The sequence below is a fragment of the Panicum hallii genome, chromosome 2 (assembly GCF_002211085.1).
Source record: "Panicum hallii strain FIL2 chromosome 2, PHallii_v3.1, whole genome shotgun sequence".
NCBI lineage: Eukaryota > Viridiplantae > Streptophyta > Magnoliopsida > Poales > Poaceae > Panicum > Panicum hallii.
The window spans coordinates 9,599,017-9,621,967 of NC_038043.1; the positions used below are offsets into that span (position 1 = coordinate 9,599,017).

The following is a 22,951-nucleotide window of genomic DNA, read 5'->3' on the forward strand; positions in this document are numbered from 1 at the left end:
AGAATTGACAACGGCAATGTAGCAGTGCAAGAGAGTTGGAGTTATTGGTCAAACGCAACTCCTATTCCATTTGTGTAAGCCCTCCAAAAGGACTAGAGGCAGATGCTGAGAAAATTTGAGTGTCCATGATGATCGGTACACTCAACTTTCCTCACTGAGACAAGTATTAGTATACGAAAAAAAAGGAAAAAGGATAACAATAAAGAAAGAAATATGGTCAAGAAACTTTTTTTCTTACTATATTGTTGCAAATGCCGGAAATTTAATCTTTAATTTTTTCGAATGGTACTACAATTCTTGCATTGATATGTGGTGCGCTAAAAACAAATCCAGGGGTTGAGGCCAACAGTGGGGGGCGGTGGACGTGGGCCCAAACCCAGAACGGCGCATGCCCCGCGTGGTGTCCACGTCAGACGCCACCATCCACGGTCGGTGCATGCACGGTCACGTCACTGTCACACCACACCAAGTGACAAAAACGATCGTACACAAGCGCGTGACACGTGCTCTTCTTTGCACCCCCGGGCACCAAACATGGCAAAATTTGCAGAAGTACAGATTACTGGCCAAACCTCCTTGACACAAACTCTAGGTCTGCTGCTATCGTATCTTACCAAGGCTTCGTCCAAAACGCTGAAAGTTCTCAAAAATATTACGAATGGATGGTCTACATCTTGAAAGAAAAAGGAGAGGCATACTTAAAATGAAGCAATTGTAAAGAAATTCAAATAGCACGTAAAAACTTTTAGGCATGGCATCACGGAAAAAATAAACATTTTAGGAATGATACATCACAACCAAACCAGTAAACCAAACGTTAAGATAGGAACCCACAACAAAGCAGCGAAAGGGTGCTTCATCTAATCACAGTGAAAAAGTTATTGACAGATCAAGTAACATCTGGAAGTTCATGGCCTCACAGCAAACCTCCTGATACTTTTCAAACACTCGCATCTTATTTCAAGTGTACACCTGCCTCACTAGTATAAATGTTCTTACTCAGATACCTGGTATAAACACGAAAACTCATCTGAGGAAAGCCAAACATTGAAACCCTATATTCACTGGCCAAGACTTTGTTCATCGTCGACACAGACAAGCAAAGTCGCCATGTGAAAGAAGCTCACAGAATGACGTCAATGTCCCTATGTTCACTGCTGCACGAATTTGTTCAATGCCGTCACATCCAGTGCTGAGAATTCACTCACAGCAGCAAGCACCGCAAGCCCAAGCTTAATGGCATCATCCTTATTCGGTGCCTGTAGTATGGACATATCACATGACAGTCAAATGGTAGATTTGCAAAGTTGTAACGATTGAGAGATGAAGGGAAGTGACGCTACCTCAATGTTTAAGGGAAGGACAGGGTCATGGAGGGAGAGCCTCACCAGGAACCATCCACCATGCCCTGAAACTCTTACCTGCATAGTAGAATGGTGAAAACTGAGCATCAGGTAGAAAGTATAGCTAATTTTCAGAAGAAATATAGATGTATCAAGATCTCCACAAGAAAGTTTCATAAGAAAGCAAAGAGTATTAACATACGCCTTCATAATTCTTGGGGGCTTTGTGGAGATTTGGATCTTTGCCAATAGCATTCTCTAAATGTCTCAAAACTGCTTCCCCATAATCACGGAAGGACCTGTAGAGATTAAATTATAAATTTTTAAAAATCTTCAAAGATATATCTATAGCCGTAGCTTGATAATGTATCATGGAAGGACCCATTGTGATAACATGACAACCCAATGGAGTAAAGCATTTAACAGAGTGACTGTGATCCATGTGCTTGAATTTTACTTATTTTACAGAAAAATTTCTACCAATCCTCATCTTACACTTGTTTAGACTTGTGTAGCTAAATGTTATTGTACAATAGCTACCTCCAACATCCAAAAATGTATCTGGATTGCCGAGAATAAACTGATATCACCAATCCTATTTTCACACCACAGGTCATTTCTCTAACTAAATGTGAATATTTCCATATGCCAGAAATGATGCATTCGCAGTCAGAGCATTGCATTAGTTTGCTATAGATAAAATCATAAAATTAACAGATATACACTTATGACCAATGAGGGGGGGTATGGGAACATTTTGTTTTGAAGGGCGAGGTTCTCAATTTTAAGGATTACTTGTTTGCCTATGGAAAATTCAAATGATATCAATCATATTTCTTTATTTTTTTCATTTCCAGAAAAATTTTGCTGACTGCAGTTAACAAGACCATCTCATGTTATCTGAGCTAATGGATCGCTCATTCACATCACATATGTTTAAGTGCATAATACTAGAAAAGTAGTAGTATGCACAGATAATGTCTCCTTGAGAAAGAACCACAGGGCATTTGATAGTTAACATACCCTCCTTTCAAATCTGCATGATTCTGATCAATCTTCAACCTTATCTCCACTGTCACAGCAGCTTCCTCAAGGCCCTCAACCAAATCAGTCAAAACTTTACTGCCAATACTTGAATCCAGAGTTCTGGCAGCAGCAAGTTTATTCAAAAGTTTGACCTGAGGGGAAGAAGAGAAACTTTAAATCCCATATCCCCAAAAGATGCCCCATTTTTCCATAAAACCACGAAGCATAACATGCCAGAAATTTTAAAACTACTAGGAGTTGCAACAATGAGAAACTATCCTCACACCTCTACAGATTAAAAAATGTGGTCGGTGCATACAAACTTCATGGGTTTAAATTTCTTGACCCGGTAATACAAAAGACCACTTTCCTCATGCAAGAAATGTCGATGTGATTATCCATTATTATGCCTTTACGTGGTTCGTGAAGTTCAAGTGTAGTAGAACAAGGTCCTTACCATAAGGTATGCTCCATCATCGAGCCAGTGGTTCTCTTTCAGCGCTCCATGGCCACTTGTTTCCATGGCCAAATGCGATTCCTCACTAATAGAATTCTGAAAAATTGCCATATTATAAATCTCATTTTACTGCTAGTTAAACTAGGGAAAAAAATCTAGGGACTAACTGGGTTACATAGAAAGTGTAAACTAACCAGACGAATAGCCTCATCTATTACATTCTTGTACCCTCGCTTGAAACGGTGATGTTTCCCTCCTTAAGAACAAAATAGATAAGCAAATGACAATGTACTGAAACAAAGCACCATACTATAAACATTGCATACCAAGTTTATTTTCAATAAATACAGTCAACCCATCTGAAGTCACACTATCCGTCACAACTGTAGTTCCTGGATGCTAGCACCGGAGCAACCAAGTAGTTAGTGGCAAGCAATACAGTAGAACAAAATAAAACTGCAACTCAGAAGTAGAAAAATCTTACTTCCTCAATAACTATGGCAGCCATCAAAGCAATCAATCGGTTACGGTTCAACTCACGACCACTGGAGTCAACAGCAGCAGACCTGCAAAAGGCAAGGGGTTTAAGCTCTGACCTACTAGACATCAGTGGAACCTCAATGGCTAGCTATTTTGCACCTATCAACATCTGTATCAAATATGATGCCTAAGTCTGCCTTGTTATCAAGAACTGCTTGTGTAATGGCCTTCATTGCAGTTTTGTCCTCAGGGTTCGGAATGTGATTGGGAAACAAGCCTGAACGTGTGGTATGTAGAAATGTGAGAAAGGCCAAAAGTATTATAATTACAATAAGAAAAGAAATAAGCTATTACCATCAGGCTCCAGGAATTGACTTCCAGTAGTGACAGCTCCTAATGGTTTGAGTACCTTATCCTGATCAAAAAATCACAAATAAGCTCACAAACATTTCTCTTTTGTCAATAGCTTAGTGTTTCAGGAGTAACATTCTAAGTATTCAGTGGATAGTTTTGCAGTGTAAAGGGAAAATCAACCAAAGAAAATAGTGGAACTTCAACTTGGGAGATTAATCTAGGTGGAGATTTAGAAATGGATCAACATTGAACAAAATGAAATTCTTCACCAAATATTTGAAAGAAAATTTAATGCTAAAATTATCTGCTATCCTACATGGTTGAAAATTCAAACTTTTAATAACTAGATTTCTCTAGCTGTGACACCAAAGGCCTGTTTGTGGCTGCTGTGTTGTGCCGCGCTTGTTTTTTAACCTGCTGTAGGAAACACATCATAGAAGGTGTAATAGTTTGTTAGGGAAATCCAATGAGGTCTACATAAAAGGTGGTACACAACTGTTGAATTGTTGATTTCTCACACTTATTGTGTAAGCTGAAACATGTTAATATCCCCACTTGCAAGATAGATTAGAAGAAAAGCAGTTGACCAATATTGGATTTTAAAAGCAGTTCCACCAAACGCGATTAGAAGAAAAGCAGTTATCCAAATAGAGTCTAATCGACATATTAAACTGCAGAGAGGTGAGTTTGAAATATTTAATAGACTAATCAACCATTTGATTGAAGGTAAGAAAGACAACATAACAAATGAACTAAGGCTCAAAAATGTATGCTAGGGAACAACTTTGGCAGTATAAAACATTACCACAAAAAATCCACCTGCACCGTTGCCTGCATCAACAACTATGTGCAGTCCCTCCAATGGTTTTTCTAAGGCCAAAGAAAGAAAAAGCATAACCATCAGAAGTTGCTTCATTTTTTATTTTTCTGACGCCTACAAGTTGCTTCATATTAATGTTTGGTATTCAATTATTGCACAGAAGTTCACTATATATTTATATTCAATCATTTCACAACGTTCACTATATCTATCATCCTGATGGGCAAAAACATGAACAGATAATTCTGCTGTGTGTAAAGAAGTTCACAATATAAACAATCACATAAATGGTGAAAATTGGCATGACATACATTAAAAATGGGATGGCTTCCACAAAATGTAAGGAGAATAACAAGTGATGGCAAATGATTTTCTACTGAGCAAATCACAATTATATAAGATAATTTTAAACTCAAACAATGAATTGGTATTGCCACAAACCGTAAGAGCTTGTTTAGATGGAAGGTCTAAGGGGCTAAAAAGTGCTACTTGAGTGATGCGTAACTAACTGAATTTTGTTTGAGCACGCAAAAGCAAAATGCTGTCATAAATATTCAAATAGATCGCAGAAATTATCAGTGAATATAAAAAATTAATGCAAGTGTCGGACAAGAAATCGAACTGGGGACTAGTCTAGTAAGTAAAAAATGAGTTATAAAAAATAGCACATGAAAAGCACCTTTGTCTCCAGCAGATTTACGAACTGCTTGTACAAGATCAGAAGCATAAATTGACATATAGTCCACACTATTCACAACTCCCCTAGAAGCATCCTCCCGTTCTTGCTGTTTACCATGTGCAGATTCCTCATATATTTTAGAAGCACGCTCCAGGATATCTTTGATATCAGCCTTATTTAACCCACCATCACTTGTAAAAAACTTGAGACCATTTCGATTGTAGGGAAGATGGCTCGCTGTAAAGAAGAACAATCCGAAAACTTAACTTCCCTGTATAATTGTCAAACGTTTTGAAAAGTGGAAATGAAATAAACACTGTGGCTTGAACAGAAAGCCACGGAAAATGAGCACACATTCATATGACAAATTTCACAAGTAGATGCATATTTTATAATACTGTGCATCCATATAATCACAACATTTTATAGATTTAAGAGAAGAATAGAATAATCATGCAGCTACATAGGACGAACATCATTAAAATTGCATTTATCTCTCTTCTTCTCTATTCTAGTTTTTTAATCTAAAACTTTATTCTCCTGGCATACAATAACATTTAGGGAATGTTTGCAGCGAAGGAATATAAGAAGCAGGTGATGAACTGAGATTGGATAACATAGGAAAATGACAAGTAATACATGAATAATGCTAAGAACTTGGATTTTTGCATCCCCAATAGGTGGGGCCAAAACAGAACACCCAAGCATAAACCAACATGAAGCAATCAAAGTAGTCTAGCACTGGCAGAGACTGCACCAAGGTTCAGCACGGCATAATCATATGTGAAATGACTTCAAAGTGGTGCATCCTAATAGTTGACAGAAATTAAAACTATTAGGAGGGGAAGGTTAAATAGGACCTTTCCTGTGACCTAATGATGATACAGATTACTGATTTGATATGCAAGAAGGTAGCAATGAGTCAAACGACACATCTGACTAAGTTCTATATATGCCAGAGTCAAATGAACTGATATGCTTAAATCTAAAAATGGATAAAGTTATTTATTACCAAAATAGGAAATCAGAGACATTGAAGTCCCAGCATTGCGCATAAGCACAACAACACACTCATGCCATAGAGAAAGATATATGGATTGCCTCATAAACATCCACTCAAATATTGGCAGTTCTGAATGTTATCAGTCCTGTTTAGTTCCATGCCACAATTCAAAAAAAAAAAGGCACATCAAACAAGTGTTGGACCACCAAGGTAGTCATGTTAGAAAATAACAATGGCTGATCATGCTCAAACCAAAAAATCGAAACTCCGACAGATGGTGGGGAAAATCATGTTAGTGACATAACTCATGTGGCAAGTTTGCATACATTTGCAACGCCATTGCAATTTCGCATATAGAAATTAGTTTTAAAATGGTCTATATAGAATTACTAACCATACCTGTTATCATTATGGCTCCATCAACGGGTAAATGATTTCTCTCATCTTCTGTAAGTGTACTGTTGAACATTGCAGGTGTTGAGGCCAATCTACATATATGAATAATCCACTGTCAGAATTTAAATATGTCCCCTTGTTTTAAGCCATTTATTAGGTAACAAAACTATGAAGAAAATATCAAAGCAGAGAAGCTACTAAAACCGTTTTGCATGGCTAAAATTTAGCATTGTAGATTCCAAAGAACTGATGAGTGAAATTTATCAGGGAAAAGAATCCACATAACAAGGGAATTAAAGAGAAAAATTTCTGGGTGTCTAAATTTGAGTGTCTCTATGCAACACAGAGAATCTTGCATAAAAATATGTAACTTAACTAAAGATTCAACTCACCCAAACTGTAGGATATCATGTCCAGCTGCAGTGATTCCATGAGTAACTGCATTCTAACAACAATCACCTTTTAGTAGCTATAATAGCACCCGAAAAAATTGAGGGCAAGTGTGTTGCTCAAACATCATAAACTTGTCAGAGTACTAATAAAATCTTGCCGCCAGGAAACAAATATTAGTCTGGTCACTCTTGTCTCTCTATGAGTAATGAACAGGAAAATTGTGGGAGAAGTTCTAGACAACAAAAGATATGGGTGAGAGACATTAGAGGACCCCTCTCACTGAATGCATTGGACAAGTATATGGGAGCTGTCAGAAGACATCCATCTCCAGAGATATCCATGACCAGCACACTTGGAAGCTTTCAGTCTCTGAATCCAAGTAAGTCAGCCTACAATGCTTTCTTTATTGGGTCCATTAGGTTTGCACCTCGGAAAAGGATTTTTGAAGTCATGGGCTCGAATACAGTGCAAATTTTTCATAAGGCTTGCCGTACTTACAGTTGTTAGACGGACAGATTGGCAAAGAAGGGGTTGCCATGTCCTCGTCTTGCCCACTCTGTGAACAACCTCCTAAACTAGCAACCATCTGTTGACCTCCTATGTGGTTACAAGGGAAGTATGGTTCAATGTATTCCAGAGAATTGACCTGCAGGCTCTAACTCCACAACCTGATGCCGCTACCTTCTCTGGATGGTGGAACCAGGCAATCAAGAGAGTGGACAAGGTACACCAAAAGGGCCTCAATTTGTCGATCAATTTAGTAGCATGGGAGATTTGGAAACACCACAAGGACTGTGTTTTCAACAATGCTACCCCCAGCGTCTTGGTGCGGACATTAGAAGAGGGAGCTCTATGGTGCACAGCTGGGGCTCAGGACCTCCAGAGCCTTCTCTAGGGCCTGTGTCCTTGCCTTTTGGTCGCCTCCTTGTTTCTAGTGTGGCACGTATACTCAGTGTTATAGGGTGTGTGTGGGTTTTTGGATGTGTAGCCTGTGTTATTCTACTTCTGGTGCACACCTGGGGCTCTGGGCCTCCTTAACGAAATGAGTGCAGCTCTCCTGCGTTGTTTGAGGGAGGAGGGGGGGGGGGGGTCATTTATCACAGAAGAAATAAGCTGTTACACGCAAAACATACAAGTAGTGAAAATGCTACACGGTTATGGATGCTTGACATAACCCTGTAAGAGAAGTCCAAACTATACTAGATGAAACAGGACTTTGGTATCCAATAAAGGCTTAAAACATGTGTAGTTTTGGTTCATAAGATTAATTAAATGAACATAAAACAGGATCCACCTGCAATTTATGGGCAGAGATTCGTGAGTCATGTCCAACAGAGATTCTTAAACGTCTCAATCCATCTGCTTCCTTCTTGTTTAACAGCCACGCTGCAAAAGCTGCAGCTATAGCTTCAGTGGCAGGTTCCGTGAGGTTGACAGGCTCACCTTCAACCCCAGCAACAGCAACACCACGAATATCACTGCCACACAAAACAGCCTCACTAAAAGCATTTCATATATAAAACCTTACAAATGTACTTAACACAAACTAAGAACATCTTTAAAGTATTTCATTAATTTACTCTTTAGAATTTTTGATTTGACAAATGTGGTAGCCACTCCAATACAGCTGACTCGAAAAGCTATTATTATTCTTTTAAGATAATAAGAGCTACTTTTACAATAAAGGACAATATCAGTTTACAATAATTGCATTACTCGAAAAAAATCATCAAAGGCCCATCAAATAGATCATGTGTAATCAAATGATTCTTATCTTTGGTCCATGGGATGAAAAAGTATTGCATTTGATGTTAGGCTTTACAAAACTGGATAGGATATACAGAAACAGAAAAGCTGAACGGATTTCAGCTGAGAGCACAGATTGCCCCTACCGAAGTGCTAAATAATTTAATTCATGTCAAAAGAGGACATAGCATAGGATAACATGCATCACATGTATTGCACATGCTAACACATGTTTTCATCTATATGATTTCAACTAATCTAATGATTCTTGCAGGCAAAACTGAAAGAGACTTAACATCATATCGCTGAATATCTATGAAACTGTAACAACCTGCAGAAGAACAATGATTTATTAGTTATTACTCAAATTTATTTTATTCTTACCTTCTATACATATAGTTATAATTTTATAAAAAAATCACACAAAACTAACAGAAACTATATGAACTAACAGCCCAACAGCCCCTCCCCGATGCTAGTAATGCACAACACCTGCCAGAGGCATAAACTCCACTCTGACCACCCCATACCACTGTGCGCAAAATGCAAAAAAAAAAAAAAAAAGAACATGGGACCTCTGTCAAAACACCTGTAGAGCCTGTGTTTTAGATGAAGTAAGTATAATGTCCAGCCTCTGCACCAACTAAGGATGCATATAATCATTAAACTCACTAATATCTAAATAGGTGCACACCAGGGCTTGAACCATGGTGGGTGGAGCCAAGCACCTGTAACTCCACCACCATACAAATGGTGCTTTTGCAGCATTCAACCCTAATTTCTACTAATATATGTTTATAAAGTAAAATGAGACTATATCACTATAAGCAAATCAGATTCACAGAAAGTATATACCTGCCATTTTGAAGCTTGAGAAAATCAACTTTCTCAGAGGAAGAGACAGCACTGCCACCTTGAGCAGCTGCAATGAAGCTCCTGTAAGCAACTTTTCACGCTTGGATATGCATGCATATTACACATTACTAATAACCAAAACTAAGAACCCAAGCTGTGATCTGAGAATGATAATTAGACATTATCTGAAACAAAATATTCAAAATGAACCACTGAAAAATTCTAACGCAATACTAGTGAACAATCTGATCAATGAGAGCCTAGAACACACCATTGCAGCTAACTGCTTGTTTGTCGAAGCTAGTCCATGGTGTCGTTGTGGTATTTAACCATTTGGCTGAAGAATCAGCCACTGACAATCTACATTCCTGGAAGGAATGCATGCTGCGGGTATTGAGGGAACAAAAGCCACTGTGATATCTTGTACCATGCCTAGTCCGTGGGTGATGTTGTGCCAAGAATGCATTTTTTATGGTCTTCGCTGATAATGCTGCACAAATTGCCAAATCTATCAGATCTCCCTCTGGTGTTAATTTAAGACTTCATATAAGATAATAGTTTGCTTTCATTCGTATCCAAAAACCATGGATGGATGACCTAAACTTTCTTCAGCAAAATGCAAATCGGTAATTTGTTCCCTTTCTATCTCAAATATCTTTTTTTTTGTAAACTTGGGCACAAGGACTTGGGTGGTTAGGTGCAAATGAGCTAATGTGCTTTTGGTTCGTGGGACATGGTATAACCTGGGTTGAACGGTTCACCTGAATATGCACGATTACGAACATCTTCTTTTGGCAGAGGCAAATATGTTCACAATCTCTAGGACCAACGCCGTGTGAAGGTTGAAGTGCTGATTTCAAATTGGCTATAATTGATCAATACAAAAAAGGGGCCTCATGTGGGACCAAAGTTCGCACATGCACTAGTAGTTTAGTACAGATTTCAATTGCTTCTTTGGTACTAGCAGCTTATGTTGATCCCTTGTCCCACAATGCTCTGATATCACCCTATGAATAATGCTGCTTCTATCCACCTCAAATAATTACAAAAGTGCATTGCGAATACAGTTACAGGTCTCCTAGTAAGACATCATCCTGAAATGCTTCCTTTAAACAAAATTACAGCACAAAAGGATGGAACGGGCAAGAGTGATGTTCAAATCAGAGACATGTTGGTTTCACTTTCAAACAGTCCCTTAATTTCCCGCAACATTTTGGTTTCACTTTCAAACAGTCCCCTAATTCCCCATACACCGTGAGTCGAGGGACATCCCTATACCCCTATTCAGCTACGATATCTGAAGCCCGCGCTCGTACCCTTCCCAAAACTTTCGGGGGCTTACGGACAAGCCAGCCCATCCATCATGGGGTTCGGTTCGCCTACCAATCGATTCAATCGAAAGAGCTGCACAGCAGCACGGATTAGAGAAGGGCGGGCGGAGGAGGAGGGGGCGATGGACTGACCTTCCATGGCTGCGCGTGCGTGCGGGTGCGGAGGCGGAGGCGGAGGCGGCTTCGGCTTGAAGCTCACTGGGGCGGTGAGCACGAGGAAAGCGGAGCAGCGGTGGAGGGATCGCTGGTGCCGATGGAACCAAAGTTACTGTCGGGGTGGAGCCCTGGATGTGGTGGAAGATGCAGGAAAATAATATTCGGTGAAGTCACGTGCCTCATCACGGGCTCGGCCCAGTCCACTTCACAAGGGAATCGTGGCCCGGAGAGGAGAAATCTTGGCCTAGCCCAGCCCAGCCCAGCCCCGCTCTATGTGTGGGCTGGGGCTTTGCGCTTGTGTTCTCTCGTTGGAAGTTTTCTCACCTGTGTGCTTGGAAGTTGGAACCTTTTCTCACCAAATTAATGTGCTAAAGAAAACTCGAAGAGGTTCATTTGCATTCTTCAGCTGACTAAGACACGCCTTAGATTTCCAAAAGGTAGTTTCGCGCTGAGTGGCGCTGAGGGCGCGATGGTTTGTGAATTGCTTGTTTGATGAGGACCCTCCTCATCATCCCAAGCAAACCAATCTGCTCCAAAACACGAGATGGCTCGATGAGCAACATATATACACACAGCTTCCCTGCATAACTCGTCATCTAGTTGTGGTCGTATCTGATCTCGAAACCTATTTGACATTAGTTGGCCTGGCAAATGCACAACGGCCTCCGCAAGCATACAGTTGGCATGCATAGCTCTACCATTACGAACACATTAGTCCAAATGCCGAGGTAGGCTCTGTTTGGAGGGACTAAAGTTAAATATTAAACTTTAGCATCTATTCTGAAATTTTTAACTCTTGAGTAAAGTTTTAGCCTACCCCATTAGTACTCCTGTTTGGATAGTCTAGTGCAAAAGTTTAGTACTTTTGGGCATTAGCATTTGGATCCAAACACCGCCGTAAATCGTAATTGTAAAGCAAGTTATATGATTATACTCTTTAGATGATTTTCTTTGGACCTGGATAAAAAGGGGTTGGATTCATCGTGACGGCCGATCACATGGCAGAAGATCAGGTTACACACAGCTCCGATTACATACGTGTTAACTACTGTCTGCAGCAGAGAGTGCAAAGTTGTGAGGGGGTGTCATCGACTTGGTAAAGTAAAGATGAGAGAGTGGTAGCTGCGCCAACCATGCATTTGAGGAAGGATCAGTGTGGATCAAATCCAGATGGTCGCCCTCAATTATTGTCACGACCCAAAACCAATGAACGTGATAAAAAATTAAACAACATCATCATGAGCATCATCCAAGCAGAATGGAGCATCATGTGCATGTGATTGTTTGAGATAATTGAATTTCTTGCTTTATTTAAGAGAGGGTTGTGAAGAAAGTTTAAATTTTGCTAAGTAACTATGCTCTAAAAATATTTATTTAAATACTATATTTCAAAGGGTGAATTTTGAATATTTTTTCGAAAATTTTTTATGTTTAACCGATCCATAAAATTCTTGAAAAATTTGATAACTACCGTTTTTTTGAATTTTTGTGGGAGACCCTTAATACATTTTTGAGTTTTTATTGTTGCATTGTGTTCTTGGTGATTTAATCTTACTCCGGTAGATTTTTAGTAATTTTTGGATCCCGGGAAGTACAAGATTTTGAATGTGACAGTTCAATTATTTGTAAGCTAGGCTTATAATTTGTTAGTGTGAAGTATGTGTTTGTTTGTGTAAAGCTTGTGTGTGTTTGTGTGAAACTTTTGAAAATTTAAAAGTGCAAGTAAAAAGGGTATTTTTATAATTGCAGAAAAACCTAGCGTTATTTTTGCAAAATGTATTTGGATGGGAGGTAATTTCAAATGAGTGAAGGGTAGTTTTGCAAATATGTTTTTTTTCTTACTATTCCCTTGTAAAAATATATATATATATATATTTATCCAAAAGTTGCATTAGAAATGCAAGTGTTGAATTGTGTAAAAATTTTGGGTAAAACGGTAAAAATTAAGGGTGTTTATGTAATTTTATAAAAGTACAAGTCCTTTTATGCAAATGTTTGATTTACAAAAGTAACTTTCAAATTTACTCAGGGCTAAAGTGTAAAAGTGCAAGTCATCATGACATGTCTTTCCAATCATTATGACGATTCTATCCCGTCATCATGACATGTCATAAATGCTTGCACTTAGGTCCTGAATTTTATAAAATTACGCTCTTTAGGACAAAAGTAATTCAAATCCAATTTTTGTTCAAAACTTCACGTGTAAAAATATAAATTTTGAGTTTTTGAACTTGGGCCCTAAAGCAATGTTGTAGAGTTTGAAAAACTCTTCAACTTTCATTTTGGGCATTTCTTCATTTGGGTTTTAAATCAACGGGAAATTTTGTTTTACAAACATATCCCTGCAGTTTTCTGTATTTACACATAGGTCCTTGGGGAAAACTGTTCATCCTTCTCCTCCTCTATTTCCTTATCCTGGCGTCTCCCTTCTTCTGTTTTTCTTCTCCATCGGCAGACCTATCCCCTTCTCTCTCTCATCCACCCTCTCCTCCACTGGCTCGGGCAACCACAGCAGCAGGCGACGGCGGCGGCCCCAGGCAGCGCGCGACGCGTGGGCGCGGCCAGGCGCGAGCGCACGTGCGGGCAGGCAGGCGCCGGGCGGAGCAGGCCAGCGCGCGCGGAGGCTGGCGGGCGCTCGGGGCCGGCGCGGCGGCTTGCGGGCAGGAGCGGCGCGTGGTTAGGCGCGCGGGCTGGTGGGCCAGGCGGAGCAGCGGGGTCCGGCGGCGCCAGGCCCAGGCGCGCGCGGGCGTCGGGGCAGGTGGAGGCGGCGGCTCGGCGCTGCGCTAGGCGGGCTGGCGGCAGCCCAGGCGCGCGGGGCCGGGGCGGCTCGGGAGCGGAGGCCGCGCGCGTGGGAGCGGGTGAGCGGGCCACATAGTCGATATATCGAAGATGCACCCACAATCTTAGGGTTCTTGCCATCGGTCGACCCAAGCCGATTCTAGTTGCTCTCCATATCGGTCACATAGAGCCGATCGATTCTTAGTTTTCCCATCCATATCCACACACCTCTATCAGCCAATTTATCGACTGAGAGATCGGCTATCTATATCTATCGGTCATGTATCCTCAACTATACTCCCATCGGCGGTACGTCACTCAATTGTTGTGCTGACGTAATCGAACCGATGCAACCACCCCTAGTTATCTAAGATAACACTTAAGCACATCTCCGTTAAGACAACTGCTTTAGGAATCACCCCTCTGCTAAGGTGATCGATGCTTTCATCGATCAATTAGAAAACTAATGCATCTTTCCATCGACTAAACCTCTGTTGTTTCCAATCGGCTCTGTCGTAATCTTCAACGAGTAGCCGATTCTAATTAGTTGTCCTCTAAAGCTCTATCTAGGTTTAGTTCAGATCTTTTTGGTTGATATGTGAATAGTATGTTGTATGAATGCTGGTTTGCAATTGAATTGTGAAGTAAGGTAGTTTTATGTACACACTTTGAATGAAATGTTGCATTGCATGTAGATACGATTACTTCGGCAACAGTACCTACGAGATCTCCCCGGAGTCTACGGAGGATGTTCCTGAAGACCAAATAAACGTCACCAAGGGATTAACTGAAGCCCCGAACCCAAGTTCGGAAGATATTGACATTTCTGACTTCAGTCCCACCAGTAAAGGCAAGCCCCGGACATATCCCACTACTTTATTTACACTGCAATCTATGTCTATCTATATTATATCTTGCATTAAGTCTAGGAATTGAAGTGAAACCCTAGATGCATGAATCCTAGGAATCCAATGCAATGCTCCCGAGTCCTTATCGGATAGATGCTCCGCTAATAGGACCGGTAGAAGTCGAGTGATTTCCTGTCACTCGCGCGATATAGGAGTTGCATGTTTACATTCCTGCAACCACTATAAGGATGACGGACAGGGTCATGTGTTGTATCATGACCTGGAAATTTACCCTGTCTGTTTCGTTAAAAGTTGATAAGGTCGATATGTGTGGTAGTGGTGGCTAAGCGTTTGAAAGTACTAGCCACATGCCGCGAAATATGGTAAGCGGTAAGCCTAGTACCCGAGTGGCCCGGCGAATGGACATGTCTCCACCACTCGATTTTTATTTTATGTTTACACGCACCGACGTGTGGGAGTACGTTCTGCAAGGCAGACAGGAATACGGGTTTTGTAGTCGCGCTACAGACGTATGTCCTGTACACATTGGGTGTACGTACGGTCCTGCAGTCGCTTGTGGTGGCCCTGATCCATAACCCGGAATATGAGGGAAACGGTTGCTTCGGAACACCCTGTTGGTATTCCAAGCGTGTGTGTTAGGTTTACCTTGCAAGGTTGAATCTCGATTCAGGAATCGTCCGCCTCTCACGATGCATGAGACTGCTTATCCCTTCTGCCACATTGAGTAAAAAGTATAACTGTTGATGAGATAATCTTGGTGAATGATAATATCTATCATGCTTGTTTAGTATAGGTGCTAACCTAGAATGGCTAATCAAAATAGAATCTGAAAGCTAAAACTTGAAAATAAGTTATATTCTTAGTTGCTTTTCAGCTAAAATTGAACCCGGAACCATTACAAGCTTTCATGAGTCTAGTTATGGGCTAAAGTATACCCAATCCCGGGTAAGCCTTGCTGAGTATTAGTATACTCAGCCTTGCTAGTTTTATGTTTTTCAGGTAAAGCCTTTGAAGACCCTACTCTTTCCCTGTCATAGCCCTGTGCTCTTCCAGAGAGTTGGTCCGTGGAGTGGGATCCGTCCCCGGCCAACATTGAGGATACCGAGTGATGTCGTGCCCGGGCTTAGCATGACATCCGCCTTGACGACGAGTTGTAAATCATCGCGTATGTTTTTCGCTGCCAAAAGCCAAAACTTCAACAGTTTATACTGTTTTCTCTAAGTGTGAAATTTTGTACTACTTTTGGAAACTCTTGTAATGTAATTCCCTGTGATGTATAATATGATGGTGATTGTATCTCTGGACTCACCTTCATGTGAGGTAACCTTATTGATCCTGTGTATCGGTGGTTTATCGGGACGTTACCCGACAGGCCAAGGGATTATACCGATTGAAGCACGTTGGAGCCCTCTGGAGTGGACTCGCGTACTTGAGCCGATATAATTCATGTTGGTTCTGCCACATTGAATTACCGATTTTCTTTATTTCTCACTCACCCGGGCCCACCCGTCAGCGGGCCCACCCGTCAGCCCCTCATCCCCCGCCGTGACGCGTCCCGGCGTCGCAAGTTGGCCAGCTGCGGCGGCGTCACCACGCTGTTGGCCGCTGGCTGGGCCAGTGTGGCCGCAAGAAGACGCCACCCCGGCGTCCGCCCTTCTTCCCCTCCTCTCTCTCCCTCGGGCGCATTTCTTTTCCCTCCCCGCGAAACCCTAACACCGCCCGACCCGCCGCAGGTTCCTCCTCCTCCCGTCGGCCGCCGTGATTCACCGCCGTCGGCGAACCTCCGCCCAATTCCGCGCGCGTAGCACCCCTTGCTCCTCCTCGCTCGACCCCGACCCTCAACCGCCTCCCTCCTCCCTTGCAGCCGCTCCCCGACGCACTCCCACGTCCACCGCCGCCGCTCTCTGCCGCGCCGCCACCCGCCGCCTTGCGCTACGAGTGAGCACCCGCGACGCGCCGAGCCCCTCCTGCGCGCGTAGCACCCCTTGCTCCTCCTCGCTCGACCCCGGCCCTCAACCGCCTCCCTCCTCCCTTGCAGCCACTCCCTGACGCACTCCCACGTCCGCCGCCGCTGCGTCACCCGTTCGCGCCTTTGGTCGTGCCCCTTCGTCGGCCGTCGCGTCGCGCGCGTGCGGGCCGCGTCATGGGCGCGCTCTGGCCGCGCCCCGCGGCGAGTCAAGGCCAGCGGCCGGCCTTGGCTCGACCCAGGCCGATCTGGCCTCCTGGGCCCACCTGTCGGCGCCTGGGAGTGCCAGATCCGGGTGGCCTTAGCTGTTTTCAGAATTTTTACTTTTGTTTAATTATGCTATGAACTTTTAAATTCCATAATAAATTGTGTAGGCCTCCAAAAATTATAAAAATTGATTTGTTTGATTCCTAGGTGATAAATCTGTTTAGCAAAATTTTTGTTGTGCATGTTAATATCCTGTACACTTAGTTAGGATTTATTTTTGCCAAAATGAATGAATTGCTTGATAAATGTTAGGATGCTCTAAAAATGTCAAATTAAATCCTATTGGAATTATGGTGAAATTTTCTATCTAGAGTTACAACTTGTGCAAATGATTTTGTGCTGTTTAATAGGATTTTGGTGTTGTCGGTACATACGGACAGAGGTACCTCCTGCTAGGGTGTCCAGGCCCTTAGCGTATCACCATACGTGATCTGCCCCTCGCCTTCTAGGTGACGTGGCATACGGCCCGGGCCTGACAGCTGGGGCCATGGTCTCCGGACCTTCCCCGTGCTCTTAGAGGTCCGGGGCCTCCATGTGCCCAGGGGGGCGGGAGAGCTCTCGGGTAGCCCCCGCGGGCCCGGACTCCCCCAGGGAGGTCCGGGGCTGCCACGAGTGATGGCCGGACCATCACAGACCTGACCGCTCCAACCGGCCTCTAGGGCCCGGATCCCCCTTCCCCCGGGAAGGGGTCCGGTGCCACCACGTGCCGCCCCCACAGTGGGGGCGGGGCTGGCCCTGCCACGTGCCTGTGGCAAGAGGCCCTTCGCGGGTCTCCAGGCCACCTACCAGCATTTAATGCGGTAGCTGGGCCGGGCGCGCCCAAGTCAAAAAGTGTGGCCTGCCCCTGACACACAGGGCAGGTAGGCTGACACCATGGTAAGCCCGCCTGTTTCCAAGGCGGCGCGTCGTATCACCGTTACTGTGCGCAAGCAGCGTACAGTCCCGTCACGGCGCCGCGCGTGTGCGTGATGATGGCCTGCAACAGGAGAGCCGAGGCGTGCGCTGCTACAGTGCGCGCGGAGGCAACGGCGCGTCGGGTCAGCACTGCTCCTTCACCTGACAGGTTCTCACTCAACGGTGGTGGCACGGCTCCACTGTTGAGTAACACTAACAGTAGTCACTGTGCCTGCAAGGCAACGCGCGACCGTACCCAGGCCGTGGATATGCACATTATCTTCCCAACCACGAAGACTACAGTGAGGGGCTGGAGATGGAGATCTCCATATCACATAGAGTAGGCTCCAGTTGGCCGGGCCCACCTGTCGGGGTCCCGCACAGTGTAAGCACCTCCCTTGAACAATAAAAGGGAGAGTGTACTCGTTAGAGGACAAGTTTTTTAGACACACAAAGTTCCAGACAAGCTCACGCTAGTTTCCATCCAGGCTTACACAGTCAATACAACACCAAAGTGGACGTAGGGTATTACGCTCCGGCGGCCCGAACCACTCTAAATCCTTGCGTCCTACCTGCGTTCATCTGCCCACCGATCAAGCGCTCCTAAGTCTCCTCCAAACCCATCCTTAACTAGAATTAGACGGGTGCTTTCCGCCACCCGGCTGGAGATTTCCTCCGACATTAGGCGCCAGGTAGGGGAGGCTAGGTTTGGTTTGCGCTCGGTCGACCTTCGCGACTGCAATGGCGCAGGAAGATGGTCATCACGACCTCCAGTTGGGTGAGGAAGTGGCGTCCACGATGCCACACGTTTCCCGTCGTCCTACGTCCAGGGCGGCGGCGCGAGCAGCCCCACAGCGCGCTGCGGCGCGGGCCTCAGTGGCCCAATCGGTGCCCGCACCGAATGGGCCGCTCATGGCAGCCAGGGAGTTGCTGCGCAACCCCCATGGTGAGGCGGCCTCGCCCGATGCCCAAAGGTAATGGCGTGACGACATCGACCGCCTCCTCAACCTGGCGCAGGCTTCCCCATATTCAGCGGGGGGCGGGGGTCTGCCTCCAGGCAACGCTGTCGTCAGGGCGGCGCATCCGGTTCTGTGCACTCACCGTCAGTGAGGAGTGCACGGACCGAAGACCTCCGGGCGGAGCTCAACCACAGAAGTGCGGGAGAGGACGCCCGTGTCTCCATCGAGCGGGCGTGTGGTCGCCAGCTCAGTATCAAGGGTCACGACCTCGATGCCGAATTCGTTGCGGTGGTTCCGGCCCCGCAGGGACCTATCCAGGCACTGGTGTCTGGGGGTGGGCTGCGCCGCGCTCGCAGACCACCTTCATGCGGTTGCCTGGCCGTCCAAGTTTCGGCCACACCTGCCGGAGAAGTACGACGGGTCCTCTAACCCGTCAGAATTCCTGCAGGTCTACATCACCGCTATCACGGCGGCTGGAGGTAACTACGCCGTCATGGCAAGTTACTTTCATGTAGCCTTGACCGGGCCAGTCCGAACTTGGCTCATGAACCTTACTCCGGGATCCATCCGATTCCGGGGGGAGCTGTGCGCACAGCTCACGGCAAACTTTGCCAATGCGTATCAGCAGCACGGTGTGGAGGCCCACCTCCATGCTGTGAGGCAGACTCCGGGCCTTCATCTCCCGCTTCACCAAGGTACGTGGAACAATTCCACGTATCTCCGATGCGTCTATTATCACGGCTTTCCGCCAGGGGGTCCGTGATGAGAAGATGCTGGAGAAGCTGGCGACCCACCAGGTGGAAACTGTCACCACCTTGTTCGCCTTGGCGGACAAATGCGCCAGGGCAGCAGAAGGCCGTGCATGGCACTCTGCAACCCAGGCAGGCCCCTTTCAGACGAGTGGGCCCAGTGTTGCTGCCCCTGGCAGCAGCAAGAAGAAGAACAAGAAGAGCCGTGGCTTCGACAAGTCACGAATCGGGGGTCTGGCCGTTGCTGCAGCAACGACCAGAGGCCAGAACCCCCGCGGCAAGCGCCCACGGCAACAGCGCACCAACCCCGGGTTGTGCCCTGTTCACCCTGGGGCTCGCCACAGTGCCACCGAGTGCCGCGAGATCCAGAAGCTCACGGAGCGCCTCAGCAAGAGGCGCGACCAAGCCTCAAGGGAAGGCTCCTTCCCTCCGTGGCGGTCCGGCAAGGAGAAGGTCTCCGACGCCGATGTGGCTGCGGCGGAGAGGGAGCTGGGGTACCGAACCCCCAACAAAGACCTCAAGGGTCTCTTCCACCAGTCCGACTCCGAGTCCGGTGGTGACGAGCGCCGCAAGAAGCTGTACGTGATGTACGGCGACAGCTCGGAACTTCTCTCCCGGCGAGACGTCAAGACCCTTCGCCGAGAGGTCCTCTCGGTGAGGCCGGTGACGCCGAAGGCGGCGCCCCATCAGCGGTGGAAGAACATCACCATCTCCTTCGGGCTGTCGGACTGCCCGGAGAACATGGCGGGTGCGGGGGTGCTGCCACTTGTCACGGCACCCACCATCGCCAACGTCCGCCTCCACCACGTGCTGATTGACGGAGGTGCAGGCCTCAGCGTCATCAGCTATGCAGCGTTCAAACACCTGCAGATCCCGAAGTCCAAGCTGACTCCTTCGCGCCCATTCTCCAGAGTGGGTCCGGACCTAGTGTACCCGGTGGGGACCATCACCCTACCGTTTACATTTGGGACGGAGGATAACTTCCGTACCGAGAACGTGCAGTTCGATGTCGCTGAGGTTAACCTCCCTTTCAACGCCATCATTGGCAGACTGGCCCTGTACCGGTTCATGGCCATTGCCCATTACGGGTACCTGGTCCTGAAGATGCCTTCTCCGGCAGGCGTTCTCACCGTCCAGAGCGACCGGGCCGCTGCCATTGTCGCGGCCGAGAAGCTTGTAAGTGCAATCAAGCTCTTTGTGGGTTTTGGTGTTGATGACCATCTAATTAGGGAACTAATGAGATTCATCGAGATGACATGCAGGTAATTTTAAAAGGAGGATGATGTACAGGTTGGAGGATCCCCCAAATCTATATGATGGCTATCTTGACTCATGAAGGCTTAATTTATTTTATATTTTGAATATTGAGTTTAAGAAAAGCCGTACTATTGAGAGGGATCCAAGAACAACTGTCCAACTGTTGAACCAAATGCTCAAATCCTGAAAACCACATCCTCATACTCAACCAAAACAGCCAGCAAAATTTCACATCCAGCAGAGTTGTTTTGATGGGTGCGGCAGTGCTGCACTTAATGTACTGTTGGGACCAGAGGGGTATAAATTCCCCAACGGTAACAGACCACGAAAGCCAGCTCTCCAACGTTCATATTCGTGGAACAAAGAACCAGAGCTCTTCTCTCTCTCCTCCATTGCTCCCAACTCACCTCTCAAGTGGATCTTCACATCCAACCACCAAATCTTGAGAGAAAAGGCAGCAAACTTCGATTGGAGAGCGGATCTACTGATTCCCCCACTTAAAAGAGCATTTGGTTCACGTTTGGCCGGCGGTTCTAGGGTTTGTTACTCTTGGAGCTTGCTCCTAGCCGGCTAGGCATCGCCCTTGAGCTTGCCTCTTCGTGTGGCAGCCTTGGAAGGTCTGTAACCTTCTCTTGCAGCTAGTGATATTACCTCTCATCTTAAGAGTTCACTCTCTTAACTTGAGAACGAAGAAGGGCCAACCTTTGTGGTGAAGCTCAAGCCTTTTGTGGCTGCCTCAATAACGTGGACTTAGGCCAGCCTTTGTGGCGACGCCGAACCACGGGATAAATCTTTGTCTCGCGTGCTGATTTGCTTTATTGCTAAGTTACTTTTTCATTCTAGGTTTGAGGCCGATCTACTTATCTACTGTGGTGTTCTCTGTTTTAGTTCCATATATGTGTTGCTAACACCTGCAGGAAACCTAGAAATTAACTCGATCTACTTTTGGTTCGTCAGATTTTGAATTCTGTATTTTGTGTTCTGTGTAGCGTGGCAGTGCTGCACTCAGGCACGGCAGTGCCGCACTCTCCTCTAACGAGAATTTGGAGTTGAGTTTTTGCAGGCCTATTCATCCCCCTCTAGGCCTCTTTCCTGGTCTAGTGATCCTACAAAGCTCCATGCGCTGGCAACAGGGCTTGCCCCTGCAGCTGGCACCCAGGGGTCCGACCCCTTCACCTCGCGTGCCAAGGCTCTGGCCAAGGCACCCAAGGTCCGATCGTCCGACACAGACGATGTACCTGTGAAGACCGTCCAGGTCGGAGCGGAGACCTCCCAGACCACCCGCATCGGTGGGAATCTGGGAGAGAAATAGGAAAACGCGCTCATCGCCTTCCCCCGGGCAAATGTCGACGTGTTCGCCTGGGAACCGTCACAGGTGCCCGGGATCCCTAGGGAGGTGATTGAGCACCATCTGAAGATTCACCCCGACACCAGGCCGGTCCGGCAGAAGCCACGCAAGCAATCCATCGAGCGGCAAAACTTCATCCGTGAAGAGGTCCGCAAGCTGCTACAGGCTGGCTTCATCGAGGAGGTCTACCACCCAGTGTGGTTGGCCAACCCAGTCGTGGTCCCGAAGGCAAACGGGAAGCTTCAGATGTCCATCGACTACACCAATCTTAATAAGGCATGTCCAAAAGACCCTTATCCACTTCCGTGCATAGACCAAATTGTAGACTCCACCTCCGGATGTGATTTGCTGTCCTTCATAGATGCCTATTCTGGTTTTCACCAAATCAAAATGGCTGAGGATGATAGGAAGCATACAACTTTTGTAACAGTGGATGATATTTATTGTTATATAGTAATGCCTTATGGATTGCTTAATGCTGTACCCACCTTTGCTCATGCAATGAACATCACTTTAGGAGATTTGGTTAGAGAAATAGTTGAGGTGTATGTTGATGACATCGTTGTCAAGACTAGAGAATCAAATTCCCTCCTAGAAAATTTAGCTCAAGTCTTCGACAAGCTACGAGCGACCTCCACCAAGCTTAACCCCGAGAAATGCATCTTTGGCGTGTCGGCGGGAAAGCTCCTCGGTTTCCTGGTCTCCCACCGGGGGATGGAGGCCAACCCGGATAAAGTCCGGGCGATCGAGGCAATGAGACCCCCTGCGCGCCTCAAGGATGTCCAGAGGTTGACGGGGTCCCTTGCAGCCCTCAGCCGCTTCATC

General features: G+C 45.7%; 1 protein-coding gene across 2 annotated transcripts; it reads right to left on the reverse strand.

Moving 5' to 3' along the window:
• Positions 1 to 835: 835 nt before the first annotated feature.
• On the reverse strand, positions 836 to 11,177 carry LOC112881507 (phosphomannomutase/phosphoglucomutase). 2 transcript variants are annotated; one of them, XM_025946236.1, is made up of 18 exons: positions 11,016 to 11,177; positions 9,824 to 10,042; positions 9,553 to 9,619; positions 8,246 to 8,429; positions 6,951 to 7,003; positions 6,562 to 6,650; positions 5,160 to 5,396; positions 4,466 to 4,530; positions 3,661 to 3,721; positions 3,466 to 3,583; positions 3,311 to 3,392; positions 3,153 to 3,225; positions 3,021 to 3,082; positions 2,827 to 2,922; positions 2,367 to 2,521; positions 1,546 to 1,642; positions 1,344 to 1,421; positions 836 to 1,259 (listed from the first exon to the last, which is right to left on the reverse strand). In XM_025946236.1, the coding sequence occupies exons 1-18, from the start codon at positions 11,020 to 11,022 to the stop codon at positions 1,152 to 1,154; spliced, it is 1,851 nt and encodes a 616-aa protein (XP_025802021.1). In that variant the 5' UTR covers positions 11,023 to 11,177; the 3' UTR covers positions 836 to 1,151. The 2 variants fall into 2 exon arrangements, with proteins under 2 accessions (XP_025802021.1, XP_025802022.1); XM_025946237.1 differs by lacking the exon at positions 9,824 to 10,042 and having other exon boundaries at positions 11,016 to 11,174.
• Between the last annotated feature and the right edge of the window lie 11,774 nt (positions 11,178 to 22,951).